The sequence below is a fragment of the Oryctolagus cuniculus genome, chromosome 11 (assembly GCF_964237555.1).
Source record: "Oryctolagus cuniculus chromosome 11, mOryCun1.1, whole genome shotgun sequence".
NCBI classification, from domain to species: domain Eukaryota; kingdom Metazoa; phylum Chordata; class Mammalia; order Lagomorpha; family Leporidae; genus Oryctolagus; species Oryctolagus cuniculus.
The window spans coordinates 13,671,885-13,699,060 of record NC_091442.1 but is presented as its reverse complement, the minus strand read 5'-3'; the positions used below and the strand labels follow the sequence as shown (position 1 = coordinate 13,699,060).

General features: G+C 49.4%; 2 protein-coding genes and 1 pseudogene across 3 annotated transcripts; 2 read left to right on the top strand and 1 right to left on the bottom strand.

The window, feature by feature from the left end:
* The first annotated feature begins 10,555 nt into the window (after window positions 1–10,555).
* On the top strand, window positions 10,556–12,036 carry WFDC10A (WAP four-disulfide core domain 10A). Its single transcript, XM_008274767.4, has 2 exons — window positions 10,556–10,681; window positions 11,608–12,036. The coding sequence occupies exons 1-2, from the start codon at window positions 10,570–10,572 to the stop codon at window positions 11,754–11,756; spliced, it is 261 nt and encodes an 86-aa protein (XP_008272989.3). The 5' UTR covers window positions 10,556–10,569; the 3' UTR covers window positions 11,757–12,036.
* Window positions 12,037–13,645: 1,609 nt separating this feature from the next.
* Window positions 13,646–25,466, bottom strand: WFDC11 (WAP four-disulfide core domain 11). 2 transcript variants are annotated; one of them, XM_051844996.2, is made up of 5 exons: window positions 25,310–25,466; window positions 24,955–25,190; window positions 16,221–16,377; window positions 14,693–14,835; window positions 13,646–13,800 (listed from the first exon to the last, which is right to left on the bottom strand). In XM_051844996.2, exons 3-5 carry the CDS (start codon window positions 16,327–16,329, stop codon window positions 13,786–13,788), a joined length of 267 nt encoding a protein of 88 aa, XP_051700956.1. In that variant the 5' UTR covers window positions 16,330–16,377; window positions 24,955–25,190; window positions 25,310–25,466; the 3' UTR covers window positions 13,646–13,785. The 2 variants fall into 2 exon arrangements, with proteins under 2 accessions (XP_051700956.1, XP_017206216.1); XM_017350727.3 differs by lacking the exon at window positions 25,310–25,466 and having other exon boundaries at window positions 24,955–25,259.
* On the top strand, window positions 18,176–18,352 carry LOC127491255 (U2 spliceosomal RNA; annotated as a pseudogene).
* Window positions 25,467–27,176: the final 1,710 nt, after the last annotated feature.

Sequence of the window (27,176 nt, the reverse complement as noted above, 5' to 3'; positions counted from 1 at the left end):
CAGGAAGGTGCTCCGTGGAAGGCAGGCGCAGGGTCTTGTCTGTGTCTGGCCCAGACACTGGCGGCTCTCAGCGTGTGATGGGGAGCACAGCCAATGATAAGTAGCTGATGGGTGCCAAGGAGGTTCCTCCCAGGACGCCTGCCACTCCGGGCCAGGCAGGTAGACCTGCAGAAAGCTGCACCGAATTTGGGACAACTTGTACATTCCTGTCTTATTTTAGTGAAGAATTTCCTGTTGTAATATCTGAAATACCATGATCTACAATTCTCTGTCTAGCAAAGCAATCCTGCCATAATGAAAGGAAAATAGACTGAGCTTGTTGCTATCAGTCCTGCATTTCCAGAAATACTAGAAGTCCTTGAAACCCCCAATGAATAGACATTAAGCAGTAATTAGAATCAATGTTAAGAAAAAAGAAGACTCACTGCTCCACTAAATAAAGAGTTCAACAAGTAAAAAGTAAGAAGACCATAGTTCAGCAGGAATTTAGGCAAAGGCTAGAAACAATAACCGCATGAAGAAGACAGGGGGCTGGCCGCCGCCCACAGTGCTGGCATCCAATATGGGTTCGAGTCCCAGATATTCACTTCTGATCCGGCTCTCTGCTATGGCCCAGGAAATCAGTGGAGGATGGCCCCTGCACCTGCATGGGAGACCTGGAGAAAGCTCCTGGCTCCTGGCTTCAGATTGGCCCAGTTCCAGCCATTGCAGCCATTTGAGGAGTGAACCAGCAGATGGAAGACCTTTCTCTCTCTCTACCTCTGCCTCTCTGTAACTCTGCCTTTCAAATAAATAAATAAATCTTTTTTTTAAATGAAGATAGGTAAAAGTAAATATCAAAATGATATAAATAATTTTACTCCTAACATATTGGCAAGATGACATGAAATAATAATTATAATCATATAACTGCATTGTTGAAGTTAAAACATAAAGGTAAAATACATATGAAAACTAGCCCCAAAGTGGGAGAAAGGAAGCTGTCCTAGAAGAAAGTGCTACGTGTTGCTAGAATCAGATGTGTGTTGGTGGAGAGTAGGTTGCTGTAATTAGCATGCACACCCTAAGCAGTGCTTGAGCACTGGGCCCCGAGGGCTACAGTGTCAGAAATGGAGATCAGCATCAGTTCAGCTGCCTTGGGTCCCTCTGCTCAGACGCTGGAGGTCCCACCCATCTGGGCCCACTTCAGACATCAGCCAGGGGCAGCTCGAGCATACGGGCATCACAGGCTTCTGGAGACTGTTGGCCCCCACTCAGGTAGGAGATAGATGCTCTGGTCACTATGTGTATCGAGGGAGGCCTGGGGGTTAGTGACCCTCTTGACCCCAGTAGGACCGGTCTGAGGTCCAATCTGCATGATTTCTCTGTCAGCTGCCCACTGGAATGAGCTCAAGCGTCTATAACACACTCATGATGAGCTCTGTGAGCCCTGCTTTCTCCTCCTATACCCGCCCCCACCCCTCCTGAGTCACCTTCCAAGGACTTGCACTCAAAGTCTTTGTCTCGTGGACTAACAGCAGGGGCGTCTAAACTAGGAAAGCTTGACCAAACAGTGGCCCCAATGAGCAGGCTTTCTTGATAAGACTTGGCAACTGGATCGTTTGCCAGTCACGTGACAACAAGGGTCCCATTCCCGCTGGGAAGCCGAGTGGTCCCCTCCATGGGATGCAGCAGCGTCTCATGCAGCTGATTGTTACCCAGGGTGGGTGGGTGGGTGGGAGGCACAGATGGCACCGCTGGCCTATCTGACGGTCCCATCGCACGACACGGATGGGGACAGTGGTAAGACTATTCATTGTGAAACTGGTTGGTTCATATTAAACGCTGTATAAACCTTGAATGAGAAGAAGGGCATGCACATGAGGGGCGATGACTAGGTCATGGCCTGCTGTGAAGTCCAGAAAACTGCACTGAGCCATTCCTCTTTGTAGCTGAGAAGAAGACAGGCAACACGGGCCTCTGCCGTTCTGGGGAGAGAACCAGTGCATGGATGCTCTGTCTCTCAGATAAGTGAAAAATCAAATTTGTAAAGAGGGTGTTTGTGAGACAAACCCCCTGAGACTCTGCCTCAGGTCTCCACTGCGCCTTCACATTGAAGTGGAAGTTGAGCAGAATATAAAATTTTTTTAAAGATTTATTTTATTTATTTGAAAGACAGAGTTACCGAGAGAGGTAGAGACAGAGAGAGAGAGGTCTTCCATCTGCTGGTTCACTCCCCAGATGGCCGCAACGGCCGGAGCTGCGCCAATCTGAAGCCAGGAGCCAGGTGCCTCCTCCGGTCTCCCACATGGGTGCAGGGGCCCTTCCTCCACTGCTTTCCCAGGCCACAGCAGAGAGACAGATTGGAAGAGAAGCAGCCAGGGCTAGAACCGGCACCCAGTGGGATGCCGGGATTCTTCTTTTTTATGATTTATTTATTTATTTGAAAGTCAGAGTTACACAGAGAGAGAAGGAGAGGCAGACAGAGGGAGAGAGAGGGAGAGAGAAGGAGAGGGAGAGAGAGGGAGAGAGAGGGAGAGAGAGGGAGAGAGAGGGGGAGAGAGAGAGAGAGAGAGAGAGAGAGAGAGAGAGAGAGAGAGAGAGAGTCTTCCATCTGCTGGTTCACTTCCCAGCTGGCTGCAATGGCTGGAGCTATGCCGATCCGAAGCCAGGAGCTAGGAGCCTCTTCTGGGTCTCCCATGTGGGTACAGGGGCCCAAGGACTCGGGCCATCTTCTGCTGCTTTCCCAGGCCACAGCAGAGAGCTGGATCTGAAGTGAAGCAGCCAGGTCCTGAACCGACACCCATATGGGATGCCGGTGCTGCAGGCCAGAGTGTTAACTCCCTGCACCACAGTGCTGGCCCCTGCAAAGATTCTTTAGTAATATAAAATCATAAAGGGCTGGCGCTGTGGCATAGAGGGTAAGGCTGCTACCTGAAGTGCTGGCATCCCATATGGCCAGTTCAAGTCCCTGCCACTCCACTTCCGAGCCAGCTCTGCTATGGCCTGGGAAAGCAGTGGAAGATGACCCAATTCCTTGGGCCCCTGCATCCATGTGGGAGACCTGGGGGAGGCTCCTGGCTCCTGGCTTCAGATCGGCACTGCTCCAGCCGTTGTGAACATCTGGGGAGTGAACCAGCAGATGGAAGACCTGTCTCTGCCTCTCCTGCTCAGTGTAACTCTGACTTTCAAATAAATAAATCTTTTAAAAAAAAGTTTAAAAAATCGGCAAAACAGACTACTTTTGAATGACTCCTGAGACCGCTGTCCATCTCCTTTACTGGAAGTGAACCCTATCTCGGCCCTGTTACACTCTATGGACCTTCTGGGGTTCCAAAGACTGGGAAATGGTCAAAGGTGGCCTGGGAACTTAGTCGTGTGAAACAGGGGGAGGGAAACTGTTAGGACTCAACAGAAGGTATTATCTTCAAATACCAAAAAATCCAACATGTTAGCCTGGAAACAGTCCATATTTAAGGTCGTTGAAGATCCAGCTTGCCTTCCCTTGGGGTTAGAGTCATTTGGCAAGGATACCATTCAACAATGCAGACTGATGTAACAGCCCAAGGTCTGGTCCTGGGCGGCTATTTGGAAAAGCAGTGAGCAGTGAGGATCCACTTCTGGCTTTTACAAAATATTGAGGTTGCTGACATCTCATACCCTCCATTATTTTCCACTTCTCTATATCCTCATCTCTCCCTACTTTGTCCCGCTAGGCAAGAAATACAATCCAGAACACTCACTCTCTCACTTTTCGTGTGTTCTCTAAGCCATCCACACTGCGAATTTCAGATAACTAGACTGTCTACTATCCTCAAAGCACCACAAATAATACCAGGATGCACAACCTTGGGTACCATGATCTTTCACTCTTCACACCCTGTCATCTTTCCCCCTCTCACCTTCTCAAAGGAAAAGTCATCCCTTTTATTGTTACGAGTCAACAAGGGAGAAGCCAGAATAGTCATAAATGTGGCTGTCTCAGCAACCAGGCCTTGTCACTCCTCCCTCCCCCGGCAGGTGGCCTGGAACTCACTCTCTGAGTACAGTCACTGGCAGCCTCTGCCTTCATACGCACAGACACCTTCCCATTTCACACACGTGGAAACTGAGGCTAAGAAATGATGGGCAGCTGAGTGACTGATTCGTGGGCAGACATCTGCTACGAGGAGCGACCAGAATTTGGAGGGTGTAGACTCGTAAACTGTTCTGCTACCTCCTGGAGCGCTGAGCCTGTGCACGCCATCTGTGGGGAAAAGTCCCACTGCCCATCACGTTTACGTTATGAGCTCGTCTCAGCAGGGACCGCGTTTTCGAGGGCTCTCCAAAACGCCTCAGTTTGCTCGGTCTACGGTTGTGTTCTCTCTCAGCCCAATATAGTTTTGGGAGATCCAAGGTCTTTGGAACTTGTCATAAAGCCCGTAACTCAAAATACTTCTGCCTCTAAATCCAATACTGTTGCCTAATTCCTAAATACTTGGACCTCCTAGGAGAGGGCTCTCCATCTGGGGAGGACCACCGGCACGGCAGCTCATTTTCTTCTCGACAATTGTCCTTGAGAACTTCAGAATAAGCAAGACCCTGAGTCAGAGAACTGAGGACCCGAGAGGAACTCATCAGAAGAGAGGACTTCGTCCAGGAAGGTCTTGGAGAGGGAAACGGTTCTGCTCAGCTTCCCCAGACCATTTGAATGGCAGCTTTGTTCCAACACCTACTCTCCACTTTGACTCCCTGCCTCTCTCCCATGCTCAGGTCCCTTCCTCTATACTCAGCCCAAAGCATTCCAAAAAGGGAATGCATCCCACCCACTGCTGGAGCAGCAAGGAGGGAGACAATGGAGAGCCCTAGAATAAGCATTAGCCTATTGGGAAGATAATTAAATGGGGGGCTATTAGACTGCGATGGCTCCAGAGACCTAAGCACCCACATAAGCAGCCCAAACCCAGCTCAGGATAAGCAGTCAGATGCTAGGAAAACAAAACTTCAGCTCAACCATTCAGAAGCCACCGACTAACCTCCAACCGGGGATTTTCCACCGGGATGGTCCGGATAAGGCTGCTGATCCACTGGAAGTAATCAAGTGTTTGCTTTGCCTTGCTTCTGTTTCCACCTTTTCCAGGTCTTCCCCTGGCCCTGCTTCAGCTGAGTCCTCACTGCTTGTGGCCTGGCACTGCCAGATTCATGAATCACTGCTGGCTCAAGTAAACTCTTCAATATCTTACTGTGCCTCGGTTTGTCTTTAAATATGAGCAGGCGTTCCAGTAGGAAACAGCAGCTGGGAGAATCTTGGTGTCAGCTGAAGTTATATCCTGGGTTTGACATCTAAGAAGACCTGAGCCTACCTCCCCCAATTTTATATCCCCAGGGGCCAGGGCTGGCCTTGATGGGTGATAGTGTGTGCTTGGGTGCCCAGCCATGAAGCCAAGTGTTCTGGATTAATTAGACCCCAGACAGTGAATCCCAAGGTCAGCCAGGGACCATAGAAATATAAAGATCAGACAACTGCATAGCTTGCTCTGTTCTACCGTGGAAGGGATAACCACCAAATAAAAGGATGACTGAGGAACGATTTCTTTTTCCACCTCCAGCGTTCTACATGGAAGAAAATGATACTCGCATGCCAGAAAGAACATAACAGACACACTAGCAATAGTAACGAAAGCAGCTCTATAGTGCCTCCCTCATGCCAGGCACTATGGTAAACACCTTACGTATATTACATCCTTTAATTATCACACCTACCCCATGATGTAGGTGCAGTTATTAACCTTCTTACACGGATAAAAAAAAAAAAGCTGAGGCAAAACCTAGACATAGAGACCGTTCATCTGTGCATAGTGGAGATAAGGCTTGAATTCACTAGGTCAGCACTGGGGCACAACGGGCTAAGCCGCCGCTCTCGATGCTGGCGTCCCCGTATCAGATCCGCAGTCTGGGGCCCGGCTGCTCCGCATATGCAGTTTCCTGCATATGCACCTGGGAAGGCAGTGGTACATGGTCCAAGTGCTTGGGCCCCTCTGCTCATGTGGGAGACCAGCTCCTGGTTTGGGTCTGGGCCAGCTCTCTCCGTCTCTCTGAAACTCCATCTTCCAAATAAAAGGATCTTTAAAAAGAACCAAACAAAAGGCCAGCGCAGTGGCTCACCAGGCTAATCTTCCTCTGGTCCCGGTTGGGGCGCTGGTTCTGTCCCAGTTGCCCTTCTTCCAGTCCAGCTCTCTGCTGTGGCCCAGGAGGGCAGTGGAGGATGGCCCAAGTCCACTTGGGCCCTGCACCCGCATAGGGAAACCAGGAGGAAGCACCTGGCTCCTGGCTTCGCATCAGCACAGCACCGGCCATAGAGGCCATTTGGGGGGTGAACCAACGGAAGGAAGACCTTTCTCTCTGTCTCTCTCTCTCTCTCTCTCACTGTCTAACACTATCTGACAAATAAAAAAAAAAAAAGACCCAAACAAAAAGATTTGAATTCCCTGCACTACACTACCTAGGAACATGAGGGCACGTTCATTCTGTTTTCTTTTAAATGATTTGAAATTTTGAATTTGCATTAACATCCGTAAACATCTGGAGGTGATCTTTTGAGAGGTGTGAGGCAAAGCCCTGATTTTGTTGAAGTGTGTCCCAAAGGTTAGCCTGCCAGGACCTGGGTCCCCAGTGTGTCAGGGCTGGGAGGGGGTAACACATTTAGGAGGGGACCTAGGGCCAGGTAATTAGGTCACTGGGGTACCGCCTTCAGAAAAGATTCAAGTAGTTCTTGAGGGACCCTGGTTAGGTCCCACAAGAGTGGGTTGTCCCCACTCTTAGTGAGTCTGGCCCCCAAGCCCCCCTGACTTGCTGTGACTGTGTGCTCACTCGCAGATGTACTGCCACCACTGTCATCCGCCCCGAGGCCTTCACCAGGGGCCACCTGACTATGGGCCTTCTGTCTCCAACACTAAATAAACCTCTGTAGTTTATATTTGTAACGCACTCAGCCTCAGGCATTTTGTTATAGCAACAGAAGTGGACGACTGCAGAGTTAACTTCATTTTTTCCTTCCATAGAACCAAGCGTTCAAGACCAGTTATTGAAGAGTTTCTCTTTGCTCAGCCATCTGATAACTTTCCCTATGTGTGTGGGACTGCTTCTGAGTTCGCTAGCTTACTCCTTTGGGAAATGCCAGTATCGTTTGTGTAAAACTGCACTCAATCTTTAGAATATGGTAATAAATCTTGCTGTTTGGTAGGATCTATCTAATTGTTTTTCAAAATTATCATGATATTTTGTATTTTCATATAAATGTTAGGACTTTCTCAAGATATTCTCGGGGTTTTATTCGAATCACCCTGACCCTACCGAGGAATGTGAGGACGCTATCCTTGTAACACCATCTTTTTATTGAACTTCTTGGCTCTCCATCTATTTTGGTCTTCAATAGTATCTTCTCTTAGAAAGATTTACAGTATTTCTCACATGTATCTTGCACATCTCATTTATATTACAAATGGTATATTTTACATTTATCTGTTTTTCTGATGCTAAAGATTCCCTTGAACTAGATCTCCAGTGCCAGAAAGCAATGGATGCAAAACATGGGTGTTGCAAAAGAGAAAATCTGCTCCTGTCTGGAACGTGCATCGTCAGTTAAGATTAAACCCCTAGGCCGGCGCCGCGGCTCACTAGGCTAATCCTGTGCCTGCGGCGCCGGCACACCGGGTTCTAGTCCCCGTTGGGGCGCCGGATTCCGTCCCGGTTGCTCCTCTTCCAGTCCAGCTCTCTGCTGTGGCCCGGGAGTGCAGTGGAGGATGGCCCAAGTGCGTGGGCCCTGCACCCCATGGGAGACCAGGATAAGCACCCGGCTCCTTGCTTCAGATCAGCGTGATGCGCCGGCCACAGCGTGAACCAATGGCAAAGGAAGACCTTTCTCTCTGCCTCTCTCTCTCTCACTGTCCACTCTGCCTGTCAAAAAATAAATACATTAAAAAAAAAAAAAAGATTAAACCCCTTTAACAAAGAGCCGCCTTCTTTGATGACTGAAATGCCCACTAAGCAACCCACCCTGGCTAGTCTATAAAAAGAGGTGACACTTCTTCCGTGAGGTGACCCAAGGTCCCAGGCCACACCATGCTCCAGGGCCTTGCTGTCACCCACAAGGAGACAATGAAGGAGACATATTATCTATCCGTCACTATTGCTTTTAATGCCTTCACTCACAAGTGACAAGCAACTTATCCTTAATCTATCAGCCAAAAATTAGGGATCAGAAGAGGCTCCCCAGACTCAGAACTCACCTCCTACCACACAGCCCCACAGTAACTTCCCTACGCTTCGCGGCACCCCAAGAGTTAAGCAAGCTCACTGCGAATGTTTGGGGCGGCACTTTTGAGTTCTGAGTTCTAGTCCCTGTTCCTCCACCAATTCACACAGAAGCTGAGAAGCAGTCAAAAAGGTTTTCTTCCAGGATCCCTCTGCAAGTGAAGCACACCCCACGAGAGTGAAGCGATGAGATAGGTTAGCAAAATTCCTTAGAGAAAAGAGCCCAGGGGGCCGGCGCCGTGGCTCACTTGGTTTATCTTCTGCCTGCAGCACCAGCATCCCATATGGGCGCCAGGTTCTAGTCCCGGTTGCCCCTCTTCCAGGCCAGCTCTCTGCTGTGGCCCAGGAGGGCAGTGGAGGATGGCCCAAGTGCTTGGGCCCTGCACCCCATGGGAGACCAGGAGAAGCACCTGGCTCCTGGCTTTGGATCGGCGCAGCACTGGCCGTAGCGGCCATTTGGAAGGTGAACCAACGGAAGGAAGACCTTTCTCTCTCTCTCTCTCTCTCACTAACTCTGACAAAAAAAAAAAAAAAGAGCCCGCAGATTCAGATTCTGGCTCAGTGTCTCCCCGTTTATTCCTTTAGTGTTTCCTGGGGTTTGAAGAAATCAGCATACTAGTCCTCAGCAGAGGAAAACGATGGCTTATTTGAAAGCCAGATAGCTTGCTCTTGCTCTTGCGTGTCCTCTCTCTGCCTCCCCCACCCCACCCTTCTCCCCTCCACCCCGCAGTGTGTGGCGGTATGTGAGATACCTTGGAGATGGGAACCAAATCTAAACACAAAATCCATTTATACACCATGCACATGCTGCACATAGCCTGAAACTAATTCCACACAGTGGTTAATGCGCCTGCATTTTGACAGCAGTACATAGAATGAGGTCAGGTGTGGAATTTTTTTTTTTTTTTTTTTGACAGGCAGAGTGGACAGTGAGAGAGACAGAGAGAAAGGTCTTCCTTTGCCGTTGGTTCACCCTCCAATGGCCGCTGCAGCCGGCGTACTGCGCTGATCCGTAGCCAGGAGCCAGGTGCTTCTCCTGGTCTCCCATGGGGTGCAGGGCCCAAGCACTTGGGCCATCCTCCACTGCACTCCTGGGCCACAGCAGAGAGCTGGCCTGGAAGAGGGGCAACTGGGACAGAATCCGGCGCCCCTACGGGGACTAGAACCCAGTGTGCCAGCGCTGCAGGCAGAGGATTAGCCTAGTGAGCCGCGGTGCCGGCAGGTGTGGAATTTATTAACTTCACGACAGCCACCATTTGGGATTTCAGACTTAGAGATGGGGAATGCTCAACTTGTATGCGTATTTTTATGTGCATATGCATACACGTATTTATGTACTTACACAGGAAATACCTACTGACTTTCGCCAGAAACTCTCTCTCTCTTATTTTAGAATAAAAAGACCAAGGACTTATGCATAAAAATGTCCTATATGACACTGCATAGAATATCAGAAAACAAATAGTTAACAATAGACCTTTTTTTAGGATTTTATTTATTTATTTGAGAGGTAGAGTTCAGACAGAGAGGAGAGACAGAGAGAAAGGTCTTCCATCCTCTGGTTCGCTCCCCAAATGGCCTCAAGGGCCTGGGCCGAAACCAGGAGCCAGGAGCTTCTTCTGGATCTCTCACATGGGTGCAGGGGCCCAAGCACTTGGGCCATCTTCTACTGCTTTCCCAGGCCATAGCAGGGAGCTGGATAGGAAGTGGAGCAGCCAGGACTCGAACTGGAGCCCAAATGGGATGCCAACACTGCAGGCAGAGACTTAGCCTACTATCCCACAGCGCTGGCCTCTGTAGACACTTGTATAAACTGAGAACCATGGAATTATGGAAATCCATGTCTGTGAAGCACTTATGACTATGGATGGCAGGAGATCAACGATAAAAGAAGTGAGACTGAAACATGTAAGAAGGAAAGATTGCATTAAATATACAGGGACGGTGGAAGACAATCCAATGGAACGTGGGCTCCTCCTAAGCAGTGAGGTTATCATTGCTTTTAATTATATTTTTCTCTTTTAAACGTGAAATATTTTGTAATTAGCAAATGTATGTAGACTGCATCTTTCAGAAAAGATAAAATTCGTCAGCACAAAGGGAGGGCTGGGTATATGAAAGGAGTGAAGCCCAATCCCACAGCACAGCCCAGGGCTCTCTTGCTCTGCCCTGGCTTGGCCAGTGGAGGCAGCAAGGAGCTGGGGGGTGGGGTGGGGGGGCGGGGGGATCCTCTCTCGCCCTCCCTCTCCACCTCCAGTCCTACAAGGAAGTCTGTGACATCCGGGCCAGACTTGGGCTATGGCTCTGGTCAGAGTGATGCCGCCCCAGGCTCTGCTGACCGTTCTGCTGCTTTGTATGCTGCTGCTGCAGGCCCAGGGAGGGCCTCGTGAGCGGACAAGAACGGTGGAGGGTAGGTGATGACCTGCCGGGGGCATGGCGGGGGGTGCGTGAGGAGCTGTGCCCGGCCTCAGGAGGACTTGGGAGCTGGGACCTTTCTTCACACCACCTCTGCTCACAGCACTGGGCACACGCCAGGCCATCCCGAACCATGGCCCTACAGCTGGAGGTCACGATGGGGTGGAGGTGCTATCATCCGTCTGTCTGTCTATCTGTCTGTCTATCTATCTATCCACCTGTCTATTCTAAACATCAAGAGACAAAGGATACATGTTGTGGTGAAAAGTGCAGCAGGGCTCAGAATGAGAAGGAATCCCAAGAATTATTCCTTGATCTACACACAGCACGAGGGGTAAACATTCAAAGGTCTTGAAGAGGGTAGGAGCAGGCATAGAGATGGGGTGGGTATAGAAAGGAAAGGCATGGGACAGGCAAACTATGGGGAATACAGGGCCAAGGTGGGACCGTGCGTGAGAGGGAGCAGCAGGGTGCTGGTGGGTACTGGAGACAGTGATAGGGAGGGGTGGGTACAAGGCTACTCCATCTGCTTCTGGATCTACAAACTCTGGGACAGTGGCCGAGGGTGTGGAAAATGTCTGGTTTACCTGAGCTCTCAGGATGAGAGAACAGGCTCTATAGAAGTGACTTCACCAAAGCTGTGGCCGAGAAGGGAGGCGAGGTCCTGGCTGCAGGTGTGTGGAGAGCTGAGTTGTTCACTGCTACACGGCACGTGGGGAAGGGAGAGTGGGGAGACCTGGAATCTAAGACACTACCCAGCACCAGGGCTTGGTGACAAGCACAAAGGAAGCTCCCCGAGAAAGCCTAGGACTCCAGTGAGTGCAGCGTGGGTTCCGGGGTGCTGGAGGGTGCTGGTTCCAGGGTGCTGGAGGGTGCTGTCTAGGCACAGCTTTCCACTTGCTTGTTCCCGCTTCTTTCCAGAAGAAGAGCTCGAAGAAGAAATCAAACTGTGTAAGAGGCCGCCTCCAATGTATCTATGTCATCGTCCCTGTGAATCGCACAGAAACTGTCAAGCAAACAACAAATGCTGTGCAAGCTTCTGTGGGAACGTTTGCTTGAGCCCCCATTAAGTAGGAGACGGGGCTGTGCACCCTGCTGCCCCAGCCCGCTGTTCACATGCTGTGCCCACATCTGATTAACAAGGGCCTCCAATCACAAGCAGGGACGCTGGCCTCTCCACTGTCTGAACTCCGTGTCCCTGTTCAATAAACCGGAACCAATGCTCAGACCCAGCTCTCTTCTTCCCACTGCTTGTGGTCGTTAGGAACCCACTGCAGCTCCCACACATGCCCCGCCCCGCTGGGGCCCTGATCTCCAACCTCTCTCCCTGCCCTTCCCTTCCCCACTCCCGCTGTCTGGCCCAGGCACCCCTGCCAACCCCCAGGAGGCCCAGCCCCCTGTTGCCATGCTCAGTGAACCAGCGCTATCAGGTGCAGCCGCTCTCGATGCTAAGAACATTCCTCACCCTGATGTTAGAAGGGCCTGATCAAACATGAGGTGGGTGAAGGTCAAAACCTGGGGCGTGGAGTGGGAAGCCCCGGGGGTTGCCTTCCTGCCCCTGACCTTGGTCCGTCCCCACCCCATTCTCCCCATCTCCTTGTGAGGTTCAGATTACTGTCTCCCTATGGTGAGGACAATGAGGCCCAAGGATGCCACGTGGCATGCCCAAGGCCACAAGAGAGAGGATCTGATGCAGCCAGGGGAGGGTGTTTCCTCTGGAGTCCTTTTTTTTTTTTTTTTTTTTATTTCTGCCTTGCATTTCCTGAGACCAAAGGCAAGCTGGGAGGTGCCTACACTGACCCCAAACCTCCCCTGTCCATCACCCACCAATATGGCCTCTGCTATGCTGGAAACTAGAATGGCTGGCAGGGTCTGAGACTCTGGTGTCTCTCATTAACTGGATGGTCCCGCCTTCTCCCAGGCCTCTTCTTTATGGGATCACTCTCCTTTTGATCCAAGGGAACATCGAAAGGTTGGGGGACAGGTGGTTCATGGTGATGTTGCTAAGGATGCATCCATGCAGGGTGGCTATGGGACCTTCCATGGCCCTTTTGTGAGTGCTGGAAATGGATCGCCAAGGGTACAGACTCCTCCTTACCCCGTACAATCACAACTCCTCTGAAATGACCTTGGGGCTGGGTTGGGTCACTATGGGCAACTGGAGTAGATGTGAAGAGAATTCAGGCAGGAAGGCCATGCCCACAGGCCAGTGTACAGTCTTATGCTCCAGTTTAGAGCTTCTTCAGTCATCCTATAAAAGCGACATCATAGGTGGAAAACTCCTCCATCACACCAGAGCCCCTGACCACCTCAGAAGCATCGCAAGGCTCCAGGGATTTCATGTCCATCTTTGCAAAGAGTTGTCCTTAGTCAAGGAGGCCTTGGGAAATTTCACATGATCCACCACCAACACAGACCCTTGGGGGTAGTTGTGCCTGGGAAAGCAACAGGAGATGCCTCAAGTGCTTAGGTCCCTGCCAAGTGGGAGACCTGGATGGAGTTCCTGGCTCTTGCCTTTGGCCTGTTCCAGACCTGGCTATTGTGGCCATTTGGAACGTGAACCGGCAGATGGAAGACTGACTCTCTCCCCACCCCCACCCCTTCTCTCTCTGTGTAACTCTGACTTTCAAATAAATAAATAAATCTTTAAAAAATAAAATAAATATTTTTAAATACCCAAAAATTATTGACCCATGCCTCTGTAAGAAACAAATTTCCAGAGACCTGCTCTGTGAAGGATGGGATGCAAGGGCTGCATGCCACTGCCGACGTGAAAACAGAGGAATAAACTTCCACTCTGTGAAGCCGGTGAGATTAGCCTGCCAGTTCCAAGGCTGTCAGACAGGGCAGGATGAGGCGGGGAGCTGGCGCCCACTGCAGGAAGGGAATGGCACTGCAGATGGTGGTGCGGGTGATCAAGGGTAGTGAGATGGAAAAGAAGGAGCTAAGCCCACCGGGGTTGGTAAATGCATTTATTTGTCAGAGGCTTGACCCTGTCCTGCCCTCAGGAAGAATAGACTGGGGTTCCTAAAAGCAGCCACAAAGCAGAGCTCCGAAGCCTACCTGCCGTCAGCTGGAGCAAGTTCAGAGCTTTAGCACTTAGTAGTCAGTGTCCTGAAAGAGAAGAAGGTTACACTCTTAGAAGCCGGGAACTCAGATACACAAGTGCTTGTTTGCAAGCTTTCCAGTCCCCACGTCCACCAGCTAACGGGGCGGGACTATTTAAATGCAGCAACAGGAATTGTCCGCTTCCGAGCAGGTGCGGCATTGGTCCACTGAACAGAAAAACGTAGAGACTGGGCCTGGCCGTGTGACACGAACATGTGGGAGGGTCTGACTCTGCACACTGTGCTTAGAAATCTGGACAAAAGGCCGGCCCCGTGGCTCAATAGGCTAATCCTCCGCCTTGCGGCGCTGGCACACTAGGTTCTAGTCCCGGTCGGGGCGCCGGATTCTGTCCCGGTTGCCCCTCTTCCAGGCCAGCTCTCTGCTGTGGCCAGGGAGTGCAGTGGAGGATGGCCCAGGTGCTTGGGCCCTGCACCTGCATGGGAGACCAGGAAAAGCACCTGGCTCCTGGCTCCTGCCATCGGATCAGCGCGGTGCGCCGGCTGCAGCGCGCCGGCCGCGGCGGCCATTGGAGGGTGAACCAATGGCAAAGGAAGACCTTTCTCTCTGTCTCTCTCTCTCACTGTCCACTCTGCCTGTAAAAAAAATAAAAATAAAAAAAGAATACTTTAAAAAAATAAATAAAAATAAAAATAAAATTAAAAAAAAAAGAAATCTGGACAAAAGTCAGCCAAACGGCAAACTGCTGAGTAACATCAGAAAGACAGCACAGATGTTTAGCTGACGCTCCCCCCGCTGTCCTGGCTTGGTCGTTAGCAAATTACTGTCTGGGTTTGGGGGACATTGCCTTCTGCTACTTTCGCACCCCGGCTTTGCGGAAGCTCTGTGGTCAGTTCAGGGGGTGCGGCCTCGGGAAGAGGGTGAGAATCTCCCAGCTCACCGGCTCTCTCCAGCAGATGTCTCCACAGTAGGTCCAGCAGCACGTGTGGTTTTCCTGGAAACATTTAAAGCTCCTCGAACACTTGTTCCTGCAGTCCGAAACGGTTGGCTCTCCCCAGCATTCCACAATTAACAGTTCTTCCTCTGGAATGGAGACAAGACAGCCGGAGGTAGGCAGGGCCCTGTGGCGGGGACCCCTCTGCCGGCCCCCCACTCCGGTGGATCTCCCCAGTGCCGCAGAGCACGCCAGGGCAGGACTCGGGCACCCCAGAGCCCATGTGCCTCCTGTACAGGCTGCATTTATGCAACAGAGCCCCTCAGAGCCAGAGAGAGCCTCCACCCGCCGCCCTGTAGGGAAGCTGGGCCAGGGGGGCAAGGAGCAGGTTCCCCTGTCCTCTCCAAATTCGTATCGCTCTGGCCCTTTCTCCTCAACACCTCCATCCATACCCTTTTCTTCTCGGATGACCCCCGACCTTGCCGCAGTAGAGACCCCTCTCACGACTTGTTTCTGTCTCTTCAGATTCTGGAAGATTCTGTCACTACCAGCAGGTGCAGGTTGAGGGCCCCTTATCCAAAACGCTTGGGAACCAGATATTTTTCGGCTTTGGGATTTTTTTTTTTCAAATACTAGAATATTTGCATATACATAATAGGCTACCTTTGGGGATGGGACCCAAGTCTAAATACAAAATTCATTCTCATCTACATCTTATACACACAGCCTGAAGGTAATTTTATACAATATTTTTAATGCACCTGCATTTTGACAATGACTGGTATCACAGTAGATAAGGCGTGAAATTTTCTACCCACAGTGTCAGGTTAAAAAATCAAAGTTCTGGATTTTGGGGGCCAGTGCTGTGGCATAGCAGGTAAAGCCTACATCCCAAGTGCCAGCTGCTCCATCGCCGATCCAGCTCCCTGCTAATGCACCCGGGAAATGGTGGAAGACAGCACAAGTGCTTGGGCCCTGCATCCTCGTGGGAGACCTGGAAGAGGCTCCTTCCTCCCTTGGGCTTCAGGTTGGCCCAGCTCTGACCAATGCAGCCATTTGGGGAGTGGACCAGTGGATGGAAGATCTCTCTCTCTCTCTCTCTCTCTCTCTAACTCTGCCTTTCAAATAAATAAATACATCTTTAAAAACCAGTTGTGGGTTTTGGAGCATTTTGGATTTCAAATTTCCGGATTGGGGATGCTCAGCCTGTATTAGGGAATACCCACTTGGTGCTCATCCAAGTAAGCACAGCTAGGGCGCAGCAGTTCTGAAGGGGGAGTAGGAGCGCTGTGTCGTGCCCCACCTTCTCTCCAGCCCGTGGAATGTATGTAGAACTAGGCTGATCCTCATTGCCACGCTCAAGGTTGGAACAGGAGGCAGTAAAGGACCTCAGCTTGGGAATTCCTTGGATTTCTGTGCACACAAAGGGTCTGAAGGTGGTCCTGAGCCAGATGTGCCAGCATGAAGCCCCTCACTTGTCCAGGAACAGGCATAGCCCCTTCTCCCTTGGCCGCCCACCCAGCCTCACACCTACTGCTGTATCTTTTCTTCATTTCTCCCAGCACAGTCGGCAGCACCAGGCAGAAGAATGCCAGGACGAGCGGTGTGCGGAGCTTCATGGTGCTGACCAGACGGGTCCGCATATATGTGGTCAGGGGATCCTTCCTTCCTTCTCACTTGCTGCTGGCAATCTGGACACGGAAAGCGGGGGGAGAGGTGTGAAGCAAGACGAGGGGCTTCTGAGAATTCTTCAGGGCTGCGTTGTGGTGTAATGGGTTAAGCCGCCACCTGTGTCGCTGGCATCCCATATGGGCGCCGGTTCAAGCCCTGGCTGCTCCACTTCTGATCACTCCCTACTAATGCATCAGAAGATGGCCCAAGCGCTTGGGGCCCTGTGCCCATGGCGGAGACCCAGATGAAGCTCCTGGCTCCTGGCTTCAGCTTGGCCCAGCCCCAGCCACTGTGGCCATTTGGGGAGTGACCAGCAGATGTAAGACCTCTCTCTCTCTTTCCATTTTAAATAAATAAAAATAAATCTTTTAAAAAATAAGTCTTCATACTGATCTTCTAGGTATCCCTCCTGTCCCTCTGCCCACCTGACGACAGACACATACCTAAGCTGAGCGTCTGCTTTGCTTGCATCACATTCGCTAATATCACATTCTCTTTACTGACAGACACTTAGGTGTGGAAGACATGGAATCTTGGCTCTTGTGAGTAATGCTGCAATGAACATGGGGTGTTTCTTTGGAACTGTACCAAGAAGTGGGATTCCTAGATTGTGTGTTAGCTCTATTTACTGTTCTCCGGGGTTACATATTTTAAATACCCGCAACAATGTACGGGAGTTCCCTTTTCTCCAGATACTTTTCACAACTTTTTATCTTTTGACTTTTTGATCATAGCTATCCTAACGTGGGTGGAGAAATATCTCATTTTCTGTTTTTCGTTTGCATTTCCCCAGTGATCGATGAAGTTGAGCATCTTATAATGTTGGACATCTACATGTTTTCTTTGGAGAAATGTCTAGTCAGATTCTTCGCCCATTTCTCAATTGGATTATCGGTTCTATGCTGCTCATTTGTGTGATTTCCTTATATATTTTGGATATTAACTCTTCATCAGATAACTGTTAGAAAAATATTTTCTCCCTTGGGCTGGCATTGTGGCGAAGGGCGTTGAACCACTGCCTGTGATGCCAGCAGCCCATGTCAGAGCAAATTCCGGCTGCCCTGCTTCCCTTCCAGCTCCCTCCCAGTGCACCTGGGACAGCAGCAGAGGATGGCCCTGGTGCTTGGACCACTAACGTGGAAGACCCAGGTGGAATGTTCCAGGCTTCTGGCCTATTCCTGGTGGTTGAGGCCACTTGGGGAGTGATATAGTGGATAGAAGGTCTCTTTCAGTCTGTCTCCCTTCTCTCTATTTTTACTCTGCCTTTCAAACAAATAAATATTTTTAAAACAAAAAAGAACATATTTTCTTCCATTTTTAAAATTGTGACTTATTTTTGTTGTTTCTTTTGCTGTACAGAGCTTGTTACTTTGATGCAAGCCCACTTACTTATGTTTGATTTTTTTTTTTTTTTTGACAGGCAGAGTGGACAGTGAAAGAGAGAGACAGAGAGAAAGATCTTCCTTTGCCGTTGGTTCACCCTCCAATGGCCGCCGCGGCCAGCGCACTGCGGCCGGCACACCGCACTGATCCGATGGCAGGAGCCAGGTACTTCTCCTGGTCTCCCATGGGGTGCAGGGCCCAAGCACGTGGGCCATCCTCCACTGCACACTCTGGCCACAGCAGAGGGCTGGCCTGGAAGAGGGGCAACCAGGACAGAATCCGGCGCCCTGACCTGGACTAGAACCCGGTGTGCTGGCGCCGCAAGGCGGAGGATTAGCCTAGTGAGCCGCGGCGCCGGCTTATGTTTGATCTTACTTGTACTTTTGATGTCTTCTCCAGGCCATTGCCAAGGCCAATGTCAAGAAGATTTTTCCCATCGCTTCTCGGCCTTTTGGCTAAGATCAAGTGTAGTATCTGTTCTTATCAGTTTAATATCTGATACGTCCTCTATCCGAGGACAATATATTAAATGGATTTTTGGAGCCAGGAGTTGCTCTGTCCACTCCGAAAAAAAAAAAAGATTTTTCCCTACACTTTCTTTTAGTAATTTCATGATTTCAAATCATGCACTTATGACTTCAATGCATTTGAGTTGATTTTTGTGTAAGATGTAATATGGAGTCCAGCATAATCCTTGTATGTGGATATCCAGTTTCCCAACACCACTTTTTGAAGAAGCTCTCCCTCCTCCATCCCACTGCACACTCTGGCACCCTTGTCAACCATCAGGTGACCCTATGGGGGTGGAGGTGCAGTGTATGTGTTTCCGCACTCTGTATTTTGTTCCATTGGTCTGTATGTCTACTTCCATGGCAGTACCACATTGATTTGATTGCTGGAATTTGATAATGCTCATATATTTTGAATCCAGGAAGTGTGGTATCTCTAGCTTTGCCCTCCTTGGTCACGATCACTTTGATTATTCAGGGTTTTTGTGATGCCATGTGAATTTTATGACTTTTTTATTTTTGTAAAGACTATCTGAAATTACCGGAAGAAAATGTAGGGGAAACACTTCAAGACATTGGTGTAGGTGATGACTTCTTGGATAAGGTCCCCAAAGCACAGGCAACAAAAGCAAAACTAGATAAACGGGATCATATCAAACTCAGAAGCTCCTGTGTAGCAAAGGAAACTATCAATAGAGTGAAGAGACATTCAACAGAATGGGAGAAATATTTGCCAACTACTACCAACAAAGAATTAATATCCAGAGTATATCTGCAACTCAAAAAAATCGACAACAAAAAAACAACCAATTCAGTTATGAATGGCCAAAAGACCTAAATAGACTGTCTCAAAAGGAGAAATACTAATGAACAACAATTATGTGAGAAAACTGTCAATATCACTAGCCATCAGGGAAATACAATTAAAAACCACAATGAATTATCACCCCACCCTTATCATAATGGCTTTTACCATATTCCACTCTCGGTTCCTCTCAATCTGCTAATCTCTTTGTCTTCTGACACCACAAGGTTTTTGTCATCTCCTTCCTTGGCAGCTTGGGCTTCACCCAGTAACGCACAGTCCTTTTTTCTTCCAAGACTTTGGGAGCTGATTTGAGAATTTCGCTAACTCATCCATGCAGCTCACTTTAAATCTTACTCCTTTTCCCTTCTAGCTCACTCTTAGCTCTCGCTGCCTCCAGTCGGCTGTCTGTTATCTCTAACTGGTTTCACTATTCAGAGTATTTGACTGTGTTGGTCGATGCGTTTCTCATTCAGCTTTATGAATTCATTGACTGTAAAAGCATTCTGTCCACTGTCGTTAGTCATTTTTCCAAACACTCAGCCTGTAGTTTACCAGACTAAACTTCAGCTTCCAAGGACCTGGCTGTAGCCATCATCTCGGCCAACTGGTATACCCTCCAAGTATTCTGTGGATATTTCTGTTTCTCAGCCTTTAATTCTGCTACTATAGCCCCTATATCTGTTAATTTCTGACACAAATGACATAAAGAACAAAAGGTAGTTCTTTATCTTTTTCCTGTTTTGCAATCTCTGACCCACATTTTAATTTTTTCTTCTAAAGCACTGGCAAATCCTTATTTATGGTTTTCAAGTTCTAGTTTGAGAAATCTATGTTCCTAGTGAAACTTTGTATAACCAGCTTTTTGCTTTTCTACTTCATTTAGGTTCTAAAAATGTTCTCTCACTGGAGTTTCAAATTCTTGTTGTTTTTTGTTCTTCACATAATTCCAATTGTTATGGAGTTAATACCTGCAGTCTCAACTCATTAAGTCTTTAGTTTTCTGTAGTAAATCCCCTCTTAGCTCTTCAAGCAACAGCTCGAATTTCTCTGGTGAGTTTGCTCTTAATCTAACAGGGGCTTGAGTTCATTTTGTGACTTTACGTACACATCCTGTAACCTCACATGTTCAGCTTTGATCACCAACTTTATGATGTTCATAGCCTAACTATTCCTCCATCAACACCTTTTGAAACTCGGACTGAGAACTTGACAGCCCAAGGTCCCCGCCAGGAGGAAAATTTTTGGGAAAAGTCTCCATTTTGGTAAATGATCTGACAACCATGTGTAAAGACAAATTCTGGCTTCCTTAAGGTTTTAGTTTTCTCTCCAAGAGTGTTTCCTCTTCTTTCTCGCTTTCTCAGGAAGTCAAACTGCATCAGACTCACAAACAGTATTTTTTGTTTGTTTGTTTTGTTTTGTTTTGACAGGCAGAGTGGACAGTGAGAGAGAGAGACAGAGAGAAAGGTCTTCCTCTTGCCGTTGGTTCACCCTCCAGTGGCCGCCACGGCCGGCGCGCTGCGGCCGGCCCACTGCGCTGATCCGAAGGCAGGAGCCAGGTACTTCTCCTGGTCTCCCATGGGGTGCAGAGCCCAAGCACTTGGGCCATCCTCCACTGCACTCCCTGGCCACAGCAGAGAGCTGGCCTGGAAGAGGGGCAACCGGGACAGAATCCGGCACCCCGACCGAGACTAGAACCCGTGGGTTCTAGTCTAGTCTAGCGCCGCTAGGTGGAGGATTAGCCTAGTGAGCCGCGGCGCCGGCCACACAAACAGTCTTTACAACATGCCACATAACACGTAGCAGTGACCAGTGTTCCAAGTGCACTCACCACAGGGGGCACCTCCACCAGCACCCACCCAGCTCTGCTTGCGAGGCCACTGGGCTACACCTGAGCCACCTCTACTAGAGAGGTCCCGTGACCTCTTGTGCTCCAGGCCAAAGAGGAGCAGGAGGAGCAGGGCCAAGCAAATCCTTCAGACTCCTGACCCTGGAGACATCCAAGGTCTCCTGGGAGGGCTCCAAGGCTGGAGAAAGCAGTGGCAGTGACGACAGAGAAAAGCTCGGCTCCTCCTCAGGCTCCTCCTCAACTGGCCTCAGGGGGGCAGGGTCAGCCCTGTTGCCGTCATTAGCTCAGATACGATCTCAACCCACTACCTCTCACCTCTCCAGCCAGATCCAGAACTTCTGTTTGGTTCTTTTTTATCTCTTTATTGAACTTCTCATTTTATCCTCCTTTCAGTAGTGTGATATTATCCTACTTTTCTTTTGTCTATATGCATTCTCCTTCCAGGTTTCCCACACGGGTGCAGGGGCCCAAGTACTTGGGCCATCTTCTAGTGCTTTCCCAGGCCATAGCAGGGAGCTGGATGGGAAGAGGTGCAGCCGGGACTCAAACCAGTACCCATATGGGATGCTGGCGCTGCAGGCTGGGGCTTTAACCTGCTGCGCCACAGCACCAGCCCCTATATGTGTTCTCTTAAGCTCACTGAGCTTCATTAAAATGAATATTTTGGGCCGGCGCCCCAGCTCAGCAGGCTAATCTTCCACCTGCGGTGCCGGCACACCAGGTTCCAGTCCTGGTCGGGGTGCCGGATTCTGTCCCGGTTGCCCCTCTTCCAGGCCAGCTCTCTGCTGTGGCCCGGGAGGGCAGTGGAGGATGGCCCAAGTGCTTGGGCCCTGCACCTGCATGGGAGGCCAGGGGAAGCACCTGGCTCCTGCCATCGGATCAGTGCAGTGCGCCGGCCGCAGCGCACCGGCCGTGGCGGCCATTGGAGGGTGAACCAACGGCAAAAAGGAAGACCTTTCTCTCTGTCTCTCTCTCTCACTGTTCACTCTGCCTGTCAAAAAAAAAAAATGAATATTTTGACTTCTATGTCAGGCAGGTAACAGATCTCATTTTGGGGTTCAGTTATTGGAGCTTGATTTTTGTCCTTTTAGTGTTGTCATGTTTCCATGATTTTCTTAATACTTGCAGCTTTTGCACATTTGAGAAAGCAATTTTCTCTTCCAGTCTTTATTGACTTGCTCTAATAGTTCATACTTTTAGTTAGACAACCCAGATGAGGTTCTCAAAACCTACTCCACAGGGCCAGCACTGTGGCGTAGCAGGTAAAGCCACCACCTACAGTGCTGGCATCCTGTATGGCACAAGTTTGAGTCCCGGCTGCTCCACTTCTGATCCAGCTCTCTGCTATGGCCTGGGAAAGCAGTGGAAGATGGCCCAAGTGCTTGGGCCCCTGCACCCATGTGGGAGACTTGGAGGAAGCTCTTGGCTTCAAATCAGCATTGCGGCCATCTGGGGAGTGAACCAGTGGATGGAAGACTTTCTCTCTCTCTCTCTCTCTCTCTCTCTGTCCCACCACCACCACCACCACCACTTCTCTGTAACTCTGCCTTTCAAATAAATAAATAAATCTTCAGGAAAAAAAAAAAAACACTCCATGCTTTTCTCATTCCTTCTTGGCAGGGAAGTCTTAGGGTTGTGAGCCATCTCTCAAATGACACTGTAGGGACACATGAGGTGCTGACCTCAGGGTCCTATGAAGTGCCACCTACAAGGTGTCAGAAACACAACAGCAGGTGTCTGAGTCATACCTGAGAATGCACAAAGGCGGGAGGCTCGCTAAAGTGAAGATGACCACGGAAGACGACAGCTTGTACTATGGGGTTGGATAGAGTAAAGGGTACAAGAAAGAGCAAGCGTGGCGTTGTCCTAGATGCAGTCCACACAGACGGCTGGGAACGCCATGGACCTGAGCAGCAGGAAGAAGACAGTGAATGGTCAGGTGCCTTGAGTCTGCGGACGGAGTCACAGTAGACTGACCAGACAGGAGATGGATCCAGCCAGATCAAGAGAATTACAGGTAAGAAAGTTTCATGAGTTTGGGGGGAATGGCTGTTGGAGGCACTCAAGGAACCCACGGAAGCAGCCACAGCAGAGTCTGTTTTCAGCAGTGCTAAGCCCAAATGGTGTAACAGCTCTTGTCACAGAGAGCACCTCTGAACACTTTCATCTCTTGCTCCCCTCCCACCTCCAACTTGGCGGTGGATCAGCTAGAAGAGGAAAGCAAGCTGACCGCTCTCCTCCACAGTGCCCTGTTTCCAGATTGGGGAGTCCACAGTGTTAAGTCAAGCGTAGCATTTGACTATTACCTGGGTTCAGACTTGTTATATTCTAAATTTAATTGTGTCTTGTGACCCAAGAAGAACCAGGAAGTTGAGTTCTGTACCCAAGCTCTCACAGAGACAAAAAAAGAACCAGCTGCTTCAAATAAAACTCAAAGGGCCAAGGGACAGCCTCTGAGTGCCTTACCAAGAACCTGTGGAGCATGGGCACTTCCCCAGCAGGCTAGTCACATCTACCATTAGTATTTCCTCATTTGCCCAAGACGTCTCAATATTTGTCATTTGTATGTTCCTTTCTTAATTTTTTTAAGTTTTGGATTAACATGAAATACCTGTATATTTTACGGGGTATGGTGCAATATTTCAACACATATAAACAGCATCAACCAATCATATACCATCTATTTGATGTATTTTGATTATGGTTCCCCCACCCAAATACACACACACACACACACACACACACACACACACATTGGGGCTTAATTCCTCAATGTAGCAGTGTTGGGAGGTAGGGACTAGTGGGAGATGTTTGGGTCATGAATGGATTAATGCTCTTTTTTTTTTTTTTTTTTTTTTTTTTTTTTGACAGATAGAGTTAGACAGTGAGAGAGAGAGACAGAGGTTTTCCTTCCTTTGGTTCACCCCCCAAATGGCTGCTACAGCCAGAGCTACGCCAATCCGAAGCCAGGAGCCAGGTGCCTTTTCCTGGTCTCTCATGTGGGTGCAGGGACCCAAGCACTTGGGCCATCCTCCACTGCCTTCCCGGGCCACAGCAGAGAGCTGGACTGGAAGAGGAGCAACCAGGACTAGAACCTGGCATCCATATGGGATGCTAGTGCCGCAGGCGGAGGATTAACCAAGTGAGCCATGGCGCCGGCCCCGGATTAATGCTCTTCTCAGGGCAGTGGACTGGCTATCATGGGAGTTTGGCCCCCTTTTCTTTCTTCTGCAAATGCCCCTTGCCCTTCCACTAGGATGCAGAAGCCAACCCGATGCTGGCACCAATGTCTTGGTCTTCCCAGTCACCAGGACCATGAGTCCAAAATATAATCTCTTTTTTTTATAAATCACCCAGATCAGGGAATCTGTTATAGCAATAGAAATTGGACCAGGACACTCTTCCTTAGGAAAGAAGTGCCATCAGTAAATTTTTTGAAACTACATTTTTTTTCAAACCCACTATTAACTTAAGAGCAAAATATATATACCCAGAAATTTGTTGATCCTAGGTAGAGGATGCTCTCTGCTCCATATTCTGGGTAGTTGTTTCCAGATATTTTTTTCTCCATTAATATTGGTTTATTCTTCCAAAAGGTACATATCTTATCTTAACCATATGAGGGAAATTCTCTCCCATTTGTCACACCACAACAAGGACTGTTGGTGCAGCACAGGCCAGACAGCAAAACACACACACTGAAATCAGAGAGACTTTGGCTTGAATCCAAGCCCTACACATTTAGCTGATGTAAATTGGTTGCACACATAACTCCTCGGAGCCCTAGTTTCCTCTTCTGCTAGCACCATCATTGCAAATGTTGACTAGCTGACACTGAGCGTCAGGCCTGGAGCACGGTGCACGGAAGTACACACTGAGTGTGAGTAGTAGTCAGCACCCAGGTTATGTCTGTGTTGGTCTCTCCATTGGAACAACACAGACAATAGTTTATCCCACAAGCCAGGTGCAGTCCTGATGTGGAGGCATGACCTGGACAGGAAGCCTACCCAAGCAAGCCCAAACCAGAAATGGGACCCCGACCTGCACCTACCGCGGAAGGCACCTGAGTTGGAGTAGCTGGTGATCACTTTGCTGATGACTCTTCTGCCTCGCTGCAGGGAACTGTGGAACCCTGGACGAGGGGCAGGCAGTGAGCAGAACAAATGTAGATGACTCAGATGTTAATCGTGCTTCTAGTTGTGGTGTTCTCTGCCGGGTTCCAAGTTGAGTCCATACTGAACACTGTCTCTACACTCTGTCCACGGAGTACTTTTCTTTTTCATTTTGCTGCAGGCGATATAGATAAAAACAGAACACTGCGGACATGCAGGAGCCTCACCTCCCCCCACACACACACACACAGAGTAGTCTGGGTGATCACAGAAGCAAGGGAAGGATCTACGTACCCATTTTTTCTTCCACATTGTATGACGATCTCTATAAAGCTCACCCATGTTTATATCATTTCTCTGTTGCAGGCATTAGTCTGACACTGCCTGTCACCAACTTCTTGTGGCTTTTGTGCCAATGAAAAGCAAGATCTCTCCCAACAGGGCTTGGAAAAGGCCTGTGTGAAGATTTAAAACGCAGACGTAAACTAGATTCAGATCCTAGCTCCCACTTATTTTGAACAAGGCGCTAAATCTCCTCGTGTGTGAGGATAGTAGCAGCACTTGTCCTCGTAGGATTGTAGGGGGGAGTCCATGAGTTTTACATGTTAAGTTCTGAACTCGTGGGGTCGGCACTGGGGCATAGCAGGTATAGCCGTCGCCTGCAGTGCTGGCATTCTATAGGGACGCCAGTTTGGGACTCAGCTGCTCCACTTCCAATCTGGCTCTCTGCTATGGCCTAGGAAAGCAGTAGAAGACGGCCCAAGTCCTTGGGCCCCTGCACTCACATGGGAGACCTGGAAGAAGCTCCTGGCTCCCAGCTTTGGGATAGATAGAAGACCTCTCTCTCTCTCTCTCTCTGCCTCTCTGCCTTTCAAATAAACTAATTAATTTTTTAAAAAGTTCTGAACTCAATGTCTGACATGTAGGTAATGCTAAATAATGTTTTTTTAGATAAATCAGTGAAACATTTACACAGGGAAGTATCCATAATCACCCAATTTAACATCAATTTCACTATCTCTCAAAAATTTAGGGGCTGGCATTGTGGCATAGTGGATAAGGCCACTGCCTGCACTGCCATCATCCAATTTGAGTGCCATTTCAAGTCCCAGCTGCTCCACTTCCATTCCAGCTCCCTGCTAATGTGCCTAGAAAAGCAATGGAAGATGGTCCAAGTGCTTGGGCCCTTGCACCCACATGGAGGACCCAGATGGAATTCCAGGTTCCTGGCTTTGCCCTGGCCAAGCTTTGGCTATTGTGGCCATTTGGGGAGTAAACCAGTGGATGGAAGACCTCTTTCTATGTCTCTTCCTCTCTATCTCTGCCTTTCAAATAAATAATAAACAAAACTTTAAAAATTTACTCATAACAAGTAGCATTCTCAATGACTCTATGAGTGTAGCATTACTATCTTCCTATTTTCCAAATGCAGGAACTTGCTCAGGGACACACAGGGTACAAGAGGAAGTGAGTCCAGAGCCAGCTGTACCAGACAGTGAAGCCTCCAGCTTCTCCGGGCCCTGGAAGTCAGGACAGACCCGGGCAAGTTCCCATCACCAAGGCAGTTTCTCCAGCTGCCTCTTCGAGACTACCAATGGGAAGGAGACACCTGGGGCCTAAGCTGGCTGTGAGTGGCTCTGGGTAAGTCCAGAGTGGGGCCTGGAGTACTTCCAGTTACTTGGGCCAGAAAATGGAGAGGGAGTAGACAAGAAAAAGAAGCCTCTAGGGCTGGCGCTGTGGCGCAGCGGGTTAAAGCCCTGGCCTGAAGCACTGGCATCCCATACAGGTGCTGGTTCTAGTACCGGATGCTCCTCTTCCGGTCCAGCACTGCTATGGCCTGGGAAAGCAGTGGAATATGGACCAAGTCCTTGGGCCCCTGCACCCATGTGGGAGACCCAGAAGAAGCTCCTGGCTCCTGGCTTCGGATCAGCACAGCTCCGGCCGTTGTGGCCACCAGGGGAGTGAACCAGCGGATGGAAGACCTCTCTCTCTGTCTCTACCTCTCTCTGTAACTCTGTCTTTCAAATAAATAAAATAAATCTTAAAAAAAAAAAAAAAGAAAAAGATAGCCACTCTTGCTCATTTAAAAAAGCAGCAGAAGTAGCCTGTAGATTTCCCCCACCCTCTTGCTTCTGTGCCTTTGTCTCCTTGCCTCCTCACA